This window comes from Botryllus schlosseri, chromosome 13 (genome assembly GCF_051294905.1).
Source record: "Botryllus schlosseri isolate E-star chromosome 13, Bs_hap1, whole genome shotgun sequence".
Classification (NCBI taxonomy): Eukaryota; Metazoa; Chordata; class Ascidiacea; order Stolidobranchia; family Styelidae; genus Botryllus; species Botryllus schlosseri.
In genome coordinates, this window is record NC_137248.1 from 3,239,322 (window position 1) to 3,250,320 (window position 10,999).

The 10,999-nt window shown below is 41.0% G+C and overlaps 1 protein-coding gene across 1 annotated transcript; it reads right to left on the reverse strand.

The window, feature by feature from the left end:
* Window positions 1-348: 348 nt before the first annotated feature.
* LOC145453713 (uncharacterized) lies at window positions 349-9,441 on the reverse strand. The gene is made up of 6 exons (XM_080331693.1): window positions 8,125-9,441; window positions 6,185-6,359; window positions 4,387-4,539; window positions 2,841-3,057; window positions 1,649-1,832; window positions 349-821 (listed from the first exon to the last, which is right to left on the reverse strand). The coding sequence occupies exons 1-6, from the start codon at window positions 9,407-9,409 to the stop codon at window positions 757-759; spliced, it is 2,079 nt and encodes a 692-aa protein (XP_080187819.1). The 5' UTR covers window positions 9,410-9,441; the 3' UTR covers window positions 349-756.
* Between the last annotated feature and the right edge of the window lie 1,558 nt (window positions 9,442-10,999).

Here is a 10,999-nt window from a genome sequence, read left to right on the forward strand (position 1 = left end):
GAGGATGCAGTTAATCTAAAGTTTGATCACCAAGGATTCACATCATAACCACACTTATACACAAGGAATGGCTCATGCAGGCCGCAAGCAGGAACGGGAAAAATGATTGGAGTACTCCAATCAGAATCGAGCAAGTGTTAAAGATTCGAGAGTCCAATAGTGCGAGAAAATTCGCTACCGTGATACTGCGAAAATAATAGTTCTGGTAGTTTATTCTCGCTGTGGAATACCAAAATATCTTCAATGTAGAGTAGGCTAACTGAAATTCTAGTGACTCACGATCAACCAGATCACCAGGCGTGACAAACAGCGACTTTACATAATTGGCAACGTCTAACTACAACCACATCAATCGACACGATTTATTTACAAAGCCAGGCGCGTGTCACATCACACCATACCACGGCCAATGGGTTTCGAGTGACACTAAAAAAAAAATGCAAAATTGTCAGTGATATGTAAGTCGAGATTGAAGTATCGTGAAAGTCAAAAAAATTAAGTGTCAAAAACAAGGTTGTGCACGTGACATCCCTAAGCCACCGTGGCAGACTTTAACTAACAAGACGTAACTTACTACTTCAATTGAAGTCCATCCAAGAAGAGTCCATCAATTTCGTTTGCGGTAGCGAGTTTTGTTGAAGCCATCACTTTGAGTGAAATCGAAGCAGGTACAAATCGAATTAGTATAACGCAGAGCGTTTTAGGATATGTACAAGTGTTACTAAGACAAATTCTTAACACAAAATCCCAGCACAGCTATGAGAACATGCTTTCTGCGACTGATTTCAGGTCTGAAGAGACAGCGGCGAGCACCCGTGTTCCTGAACAGATCATGTCACAACTCAGTAGAGATACACATCTAGTTCCCTGGCGGTCAAGAAACACAGTCTACTCATACATAGGATTTATGTTGACAAGCCCGTCTTGGCTAACGTTGGTTGCAGGCAATTAGGACTGATCAGCAGTCGACATGTGAGTGTTGTGGTGGTGCTGCATTTGCACTGTACAGGGGGGTTTGGGTTCGAAGTAGAAGCCCCGTCCTTGTGAAATTCCAATTCTATCTCCAATACATAGTTCATTCGAAATCTAGCAATCGGTATCACGCTGTTTAGTTTTAACCGAACAATACGATGACACTGACACTGACTCATTTCTGAACTGGTGTCTGAAAGTGAACAGCAGATCCCACTGATTTGCAAGAGATGTTAATTAGAATGTTATCGATTTGTGTGAAAATCATATCATGATAGCTTTGTTCCTTTAACACTATATTGATCAGACTTGGCCAGCTAGATATTTCTAGTCTATCAGTCCTGATACTTGGAAAAGAGGGCCAGAAACTGTTAAGACTGAGGAAAACTACGATATTATGAATGCGATACATTCTATATCACTCGGGCAGAATTGAAAAAAGTGGGATGAACCGGGTTGAACTCAAAACTGGACAGTGAACATAATGACTTGGACTCAGACTTGAATTGAAAATGACTCGAGTCAAAACTATAAAAGTGAGATTGACTTGCGAGTTGTGACTCGGAACCTTGTGACTTGGTTACAACCCTGGCTTAAAGATTAGTTTTTAAGTGTTATGCTAATAACAGTTGATAACCAGTAACCACTGTTCTAGTTCCAAAACATCAGCACCAACCTTGCCCGCACATCTTCTGTATAGCTTTCAAGTGATCGACTGCGTCCACGTCTACCGTTATCATGTGTCCGTGAGAGTGCTCTATGCTTTCCAGTATTAGCGGGGACAGGTCCGCCGAGGACGGGCAGGTTATTCGGGTGACGGTCCCGATTGAACCGTGCGGGTGCTCTTCGTTGCCGTACAACTGAATTGAGAGATAAACGCTGATGGGTGATCAAAGTACTCCGTGATGCTACTCAAACAGAAGCAACTCATAAATCTCCGCTCGAATAACTTTCATCACAACATCCCTTGCAAGGGTACAGCGAAATTACCAGATGAACTATGGAAAGTAACTCCTTATCGCTGTAACGCAGGGGTTACCAAAGTTTTTTACACAGTGGCCCGCTTTGAAAATGAAAATAAATCGATGGCCCCCCATTTTTTCAACACTCGGAAAAGGGTAGGAAACAATAGTTAAACTAAAATGGAGTCAAATTTTTTCATTACTTCCCGAAAGGGGCCATAACGTCCTGCTGTAACGGAATTTATTTCTGAAGATTATAATTATTTGTAACGTCACAAGTCATTTTGTGTTTGTCACCAAGATAAATCTTGACATTTCGAAAACACCCACCCGAGACCAGAGTTATGAGCTGGCTATATGCGAACCCTGAATCAAATCTACCCTTTAAATCTACTTGAGGGCTTTTCAGACCTTTCTATGACTACTGCCACTTTGAGTAGCTACTTCTACTTGTATTTGAGTGGAAATATTTAGCACAACATCCATTGCAACTACACATATATTTCAATTCTTAGACTGTGTTTGGGTGCTCTTATCAAGAGTTTATCGGCACACTAAAGAGATTTAAACAAATACGAAGCAATGCAAACATGGCAAATATTTCTGATTTTTTATGTCATACTTTGCCGTGTTGGTTTTACTTTTGAAACGCTATACCGTGATAATAACTGGTGATAAGAGGCACCCGAAAGGAGCTTGAATATACGAAGAGCGTCTTGAATAGTACATTCATATTGAAATCAGCCAGAATATTTTCGGCCGACACTCGTCAGGGGTAATCGTCAGCAACTAGCAGAGCATTGAAAATTGATATACAATGTTCTTTCCAAATTCTCTGTTAGTTTCTGATGACGTACGTACATACGTCGCAAGGTGGCCCTTACAATCAGATTGAAAAGTGCATACCTGCCCATCGACATCAATCACGAGGACATCTTCCGATTTCGAGAGAGTCTGGCTGCGCGTTCTCAAGTAATTGTAAATGTATTTGTCTGGATAGTTTCCTGTGAAGACGGCGGTGAAGCTTTTCCATTTGCGCACTTCCAGCCCCAAGCCCTCGCTGGGCTCGTGTACTTGACAACGCAGCGTGAGACTGTTGACCTTGCCGGCGCTTTCGCGAGTACTGTGAAATGACAGTTATGTGGCATGAATAAGGGTGAAATGCAGGGTTGTAATGACTCGAGTCATGACTCGACTAGGGTCCGACTCGAGTCACGATTTTCTGATGACTCGACTTGACTCGAGTCATTTATTAAAACAAGGAAATGACTCGACTTGAGTCAATCTGTGTATTGACTCGACTTGAACTCGAGTCATTGTGCATGACTCGAGACTCAGACGGCCAAGACCGACATTTCATTGTAATTTCGAAGGATAGTAAAGTAACCACCCTATTGTTATTTAGTCTATTGGTACTGGCACTTGAATATGCCACCAGAAACTGCTAAAAGTAAGGAAAATTAGTATATTATAAATTCGAACCATTCCATATCACCAAACAGAGTTATAAAAAGTGGGTTAACAAGACTTTAACTGGAAACTGAGCAGTCAACACAATGACTTGACTCGGACTCGAGTCATATTACCATGACTCCCTTCCATTCAGAGCAGTAGTTCCCAACCTTGGGTCCGTGTTTACGCCAATGAATTTTTCACTTTTATTTATCTCTTCATATGCAACGTGTCAAGCTCAGGCACGAGAAAATAAACTTACCGGTACGTAGTAAGATAAATTGATGCTGTTACCCACAGTTGCGTACATTAACCTTACACTACAATACTACATCTACCGCAACGCATGACGATTACACTCAAATCAGGATTGCATCGTCTATTACATAATAGAGAGCATGTGGTTTAGTTAAGAAAAGGCAAACACTGCCCTTTATTAAATTTGCTGGCATGGCACTTTGGATCACCTTTTCATATCCCTATCCCGCTAAATAACTCTGGCCCTCTTCGCCTGCTGTGCAGATGTAGCGGGTTGGTCGTTAGCCTATCTTGTCTTTTTTTCTCACTTTTTTTAGTTTCTTTATTTCAGTATTAGGCCTACGTCAATTGTTTATTTAATTTTATGCAAATGGTGTATTCAACTTTTGTTGTTTCGTTCGTTCGTTCAGTTGTTTTTGTTTCTTTAACAACAACAACAACAATTTGACACAGTACATGAGTTGGGTAGCATAATTATTACAATTGGCACGCATTCACAATATCGTAATTCTCCTCAGTCCTAACAGTTTCTGGCCCTATTTTCCAAGTACCAGGACAGATAGACGCATTACCAATAATGTGGGGACTTCACTATTCTTCGAAGTTACAATGAAATGTCTGTTTTGGCTGTCCTCGTCTCGAGTCATATGACGTGGTTCGAGTCATGCACAATGACTCGAGTACAAGTCGAGTCAACACACAAATTGACTCGGGTCGAGTCATTTTACGCAAACACACTTACAGAATGGAATGTAGAGTTCTTTTGACGTAATACCGATTCGGTCTGTCATTCGATTTCACAACTTCGGGCTGCATGAGAATCCGTTGGATGTCCTCGATCTTGCAAGGCGGCAATTTCAAATCGTGCTTCAACCCGTTCTTCTCCCCGGGGATTCTAGTAAAAAAGAGATCAATATCAACCAATATCTCTGTCTCGTGATTTAAAAGAGTTTAGCCTACTATTGTGAGAACATAAGTAGGCTACCGTACTTCTTGACACAGAACAAGCCCCGTGAATGAAGAATAGTTTCTGGTATCAAAAAATTAATAATATCCAGGGTTACACATCTCTACTAGTGACTGAGAAAATTTCCACAGTTATAAGATATCGGTGTTGATGTAATGGCTCTGTCTTATTTAAACACTTTTGAGGTCAGCTTGGTAAACACTGTGTGCTATATGTAGATAACGAAGTCACTGAACTGTTAAATTTGCACAATGATTACAAAGGCTGAGCTCGGCATAATAATCAGAGTACTTGAATGTAAGCCAGGTTAGTTGGAAATGACTGGAATCAAACAGTTATGGCTGATATCGTGATACCGGTATCAACTCCTTCGACCTTCACCATTAACTTTTTTCTTCACAACCATCGTTTATTGTCATTTTTCCCTTACATAACACTGTAGGAGCGTAATTGTCTGTGCTACGGCCGGGTCAGACCAAAGACCTGATTAGTAACACTGGTATCCATGACTTCCCTGCTTGGCGCTCATGCATTACTGGGATAGAATATAGGGGTGGTGCCGGACTTAGAAAGCCATACAAGGCTTATATCTGCCTGCACCTTCCTTGTCCAACGGCATATGCACATCATGCCCTCATGGTATGCATATGCACAGATCGTGTGTATGTCTATCACGAATCGGTGTATATGCCGCAAAACATTAAGGACGAAAATAAACCACGTCCTTTTTTTCCTATGAAGTGCCTCAGAATTCTAGCACTCCTCCGACTAACCTAGGCGCATATATCATGCCGGGACCCAATGTCTATTATGAAGGAATTGTGTGTTACGATAGCCTACCATAAATCGGCTGTTTGACCGCATTGAGAAAGTGATGCACGCCACAACTTGACACCAGAGAGATAAGTTTGAGTGGAGAGTACCACTCGTGTACCTGCAGTTTGAATACTGCAGAACATGATTGCTGTCAACAACTTTTTCACGATTCCATCTTAAATTTGAGACCATACCATATTTAGAGCCCAGTGACCCTTTAATGGTAACCCAACTGGCTACCTTTTCAATCATGAGTTGCTTATTGACTTATTGCGTGTTAGCATAACGTCATACTACATTTTCAATCATCAGATGACTATTGGCTCATTGAGTGTTGGCGTAGTGGCGTACTAAGGATTCTAAATTGAGCCACAAAGAATGACCATGAATGAGCAATTCAACTCTTTACAGTATTGCCATCCCGATTGACCTACGTAGATTGGCATTTTACAATCTATGGTGGAGAAGGCTAATTTTGAGGTCATGAGACATAGTCCGTTGTAACCTAATTATCCCAATAATTTCAAATGTACGAGTAATATATTGATTTCTAGGAAATTTTCGTCACCAATAAGTTAATATTTTTGGTGCCAGGAAGCAAATGTATTGAAGTAGGTGATTCCAATATTCTTACAAGCTAATGAAATACGAAACAATTTCTGTCAACATTATAATACATACCTGAATGCGAATTTGGCAAGGTAGGAGAGGTTTTAGAACATTTCCTAACAGAACATATCCACACCGGAACACATACCTAAATATCGCCATGGGTGGTTTTCCTATGTTTAAGCGTAAAAGCAGCAGACTGTTCAAGGTGTCTTCAGATAGGATTTCCTCCTGAATTGCGCCGGCAATGTTGTTGCCGATTAATTTTTTGAAAACAGCCGTCTCGGGAGATGAAAATAATCTCGATTGGTAAGGCGAGCGAGCTGAAAAGTAAGATATCCAATCACAATTTATCAATGACATTTCTCATTCACTCAAAAACGATGTTATTTCATAAATAGATTAGCTCTGATTGAAGAATTTTAATTATATTTGTAGGCCTATAGAAATTGACACACTCATATTTCTCAATTAGTAATGATTCCATTTTCTCGAATTTCTCCACTATCCACAATGAAAGAGATGTTATCCGAACATGCTCAACGGGACATGTTACCGATCAGCAATGTTTTGCTAAGTTTCAAGTATTAGCAACATAGCAAGTAATGGCATGGTAAGAAAATTGCACAAGGGGATATGTAGTTGGAAAACCTAATTAAGCGATGACGCATAATAATAAACTGAGAAAATAGAAAATTTCTTCTAATGGTCAATTTCTCATGATAATGCTATTTGTACACTAATAGTGAACTCCTGGGACACAGAAATATGAACTTGAATGATATATTCATGTTGAAATCAACCTTCATATTTTCGACTGACACTCGTCAGGGGCAATTGCCAGCAACTAGTAGAGAATTGGAGAGAACATTGTATATCAACAATCTATCACCAAAGATGACATCACAGGCATCAAATTTCAAATAATCGAGGCCAACAGATGACCTAGGCTCAATGCACTATTTTAGATTTACACAAACTACTTCTGTTGGCACAAACTAGGTTGGCGTATTTAGATAAAAGTCGGCTAGTAATTCTCTACTGGTTGCTGACGATTACCCCTGATGAGTCCCAGTTAAAAATATCCGGGTTTATTTCAATATAAACATATTATTCAATTGTATATTGAAGTTCTGTACCTCCAAGTCTCTTGAAATATATACGTTTGGTATATAAAACGCTTACCGTACTTTTATTTCAAAACCACATCAACTATGTTTTGAGCCCCATGTTGGAGACACAGAAGTTTCATTCTCTGATAGCTCAACTAAAAATCGTATCCCATCATATGTCTAATTTTCCATCATATTACCTTAAAATCATTCTGGAACAGTAGTTCTTAACCGCATTTATGAAAGGGAACCACAGAAGCCACACTGATAAGCAAGAAATATTCATTATAATGTTTTCGTATTGTGTGATAACTAGGGCAAGTTTTTGTTGCAGTTAAATCCGTGGAAAGCTGCATTTATTTTTGAAAAAAGTTGCAGAAGTGTAATTTTGCTCGGTTGAACAGGAAAAAAAAGGTCAACTTCCCAGATGGACTAAAAAAAAGGTCAATTTTCCGGCTCAGCTCCCGAAATACCCGTAAAAGCGTCACTTCGGTGCTGATTTACGGTGTTTCAATCGAATTTGGCCGTGTATTTCACCAGAATCGAGAATACTTTCATGAAAAATCGAAAAAGTTGCGGAAGGTTGCAAAAAGTTGCATTAAAAAAATGGACAAAAGTTGCACTATAAGATTCTTTCAAACAGCTTAAAACAGTATTCTACATATCTTACGAGTATTTAGGAAGCTGCCGGCAGCTGTAAAAAAAAAGTGGCAAAAACTTGCCCTAGTGATAACTATATTGCAATGATTTGTTCATTTAACACTTTGTTGATGCACTGGCTATTTTGCGCACAAGTAATCTATGGTAATCTATTTGATGTTAAGTTATATGTATAGGCTATTGTGGTAGATTTTTATCCTTGGGACTTGGCGAAAATTGGGGGTTCCGCGAAGCCTTGCAGATTAGTGTTCCGCGGGATAGCAGAGGCCAGGAACCATTGTTCTAGAATAAAACTTTTAAAATATGCAGGAAATACCTGAATCGTGCACGGAGTCGAAGAGCATAGGAGACGCGGCAGGCGCGTTGAATTCAAAACTATACGATTCCGTTGTATTGTCTGTCACTTGCACACATTTCTTGAATTCCGCTTCCATGTCACTGAAAGCTTTGGAAACTTTCTTTCCGCTGCTAGCAGGGGCTGGTTGAGAAGGCATAACTTGCATAAGCGGAGGAATAATAATTGGTTGCTTTGCGGGAGATAAAGGCGCGGAAGACTTCCGCGTCTGCGGGACAGGATTTGACGAGCTGGTTGAAGTGGCGCTTTGTTTTTTATTATTTTTCTTCTTTTTTTGATAAAAGCTTTCGATACATGATAGACGATGTGGTGGACATTCCTTAACATTGTCTCCCCGTACTACAAAGAAAAACGTATTTCTATCGAGAAATTCTTTGAAGTCAGATTCTTTAGCACTTGCCACTTCCTTAACTTCCTTGCTGGCTTGATGATAATGTCCTCTTAAAGAACTTGTCGCGACAGGCTGGGTCACAAATTGAGCATAATAACCAACAGCGGCGAGATCTTTCTGGAATTTTGACATGATTTCAGCCCTGCTGAAAAGGTATCCCTTGCTCCAAATGTGTTCATCCCAATAAACCAATGTTTTATTCCTTGCAACAAAGTCTTTAATGCCAACGTTCCATTGTTCACGAGAATGTAGATACTTTCTGTGATCATGGTCCGGCGGTATTACAGCTGACATGGCCGCAAAGGGTATCTGATTATTGTAAGTTTCCATCTCCTCCATAATTTCTTCCAGTACATCATCCTCTGCTTCTTTGAGGCACACAAATCCGCTTTTAATGATGAACCAATCAGGATGCTTCGATACGACATTACGTATTTGCTCAACGTCATTGTTTCTCAGAAATCTGGGACAGTTATCTTGGGCATTGCTCAAATTCTCGGCTAGTTTTTCAAGTTGACATGCTCCATCTTTGAGATAATGCTTCAAATATCCGCTTCCTCCTCCTTGTCCTTGGCTAGATTTCGATGTTTTATTACGGGTAACGATCTGAAGTTCCTTAGCTTTGAATTTTATCTTGTGTTTGCCGTCAGTGTGGTCAATGCGAGCCTCAACCTTGGTGCCTTTCTTATAAAGGTCAGTTAGATCATCAGGTATGAGGCCCGAGATGGATGACTTATCAAAAAAAGCCTGCGGAACCGGGTTTCCTTTGTCGAGCTTGATAAAGCCGTAGGATTTTGTTGAAAACTCAACAGTGCCGCGGTATCGGCTACTGCTTCCAACACCTCCAGATGCCATTTCCCGCTATCATAAGAAGCCCGGCTTGCAGTTAGAGTACAGACAGCATCACAACAACAACAATGAAGGCTTGCAGACTTGCTGAGAGCCATATCGCAGGTGGGTCATAGAATTTTATATATTTTGACTTTATATATTACTAACCTCCATAATATCATCGTTCATTTTATTGAAATTTTGTTATCAAGTCAAAACAGCACTAGATTGCGATATAATTAGAAGATAGTTGGGTATATATTGGTGATGTCACAGATGACAGCATCTACTTTCATTCATCATTTAGCGTAGCGTTGACTGCGCCGGCTGACTGGCGGCGGCGACGTGTTGCGTCTAAGGTTTATGTAGGTCCCGGCTTCTAGATCGGCAGATCGTGGGTTCAGTCGACGGCCGGGTCAGACCAAAGACCTTCGATCAGTAAAAGCGGTATCTGTGGCATCAGCTTCCCCGCTTGGCGCTCAGCATTTCCGGCACAGCATCTGGAGACTTAGAAAACCTTATAAGCAGGCCTGTTTATTTTTGGATTTCTCCAAAAATAACAAAAATAGCTTAGTTTTGGATGTTTTCAAATTTTATTTTTGGAGAATCTCCAAAAATAAGAAATGAATGTGTTTTTAGCCCTAATGCTACATAGAAAACTTCACCGAAAGTATATGTTATTATCATGTATTCATGTTCTTCAACACATCGACATCATCAGTGATCTTGAACTAACTTTCTAATACTTTCGCCACAAAGTCTTTGGCCTGGAGAATACCCTCTAAAGAAAAATCAGTGGGTGACGCCCGGTAGAGACCTTTCTCCCAGTTGATTTTCGAGAAATCGGCTTCGACCGTCGCACTTGTGGGAGACATCGAGCCATGTGGATCCAAAGAACTGTCGCTCGTCAATAATGCGCTTGAAGGTGACGTCCATTTTGTATCGGACAGACATGGATTGGAATTGGTCTTCGATATCTATTAGGGTGTCCACTTGTTCGACAGCCCACCCCGGTGTTTGTCGATCAATTCACTGAGCTGCAAATAAAGTAGCTTACATATATGTATCACTCTTGCTTATATTATTAGAATCTAAAACAGCAACAAGTTCTGTCCTGCCTATGAGGTTGCGCCACTTGGTGTGGTAGACAGGGCAGAACCCGCGTTCATTGTCGGCAACTTCAATTTTCTTTATGCCGTCGATGAGCCCTGCTATAAGCTAGGAAGGCTCCTGGCTGCCTCGAACGTGGACTGCTTCTCTCCTTCGTCGATATTCTCAAGAAGGCCGAGGACTGCACAGTGCACACTCGATCTGATCCTCCACGAAATTGCGTGACTCAGTGAACTTGATAGCCCAGCACCCTCTGACCAGAGGACCTTCCTTGCCGCGGGTGTCATTGTCCCAGTCCTCAGATGCATGGGCACCGAGATCGAAGGCGTTCGACCAGGCGATGGAGCTCATCCTGATGCTCCACGATCAGATGGCAAAGTCCCTGAATCTTTGTGACGGTGGTGATCAGCTCTGTGGCCATGCGCTCGAGGACGATTAGTTGGATCCACTACAGCAGCGGAGGTGCACAGCCCGGACCTTTATCGTTTATAACCCCGAGGAGTT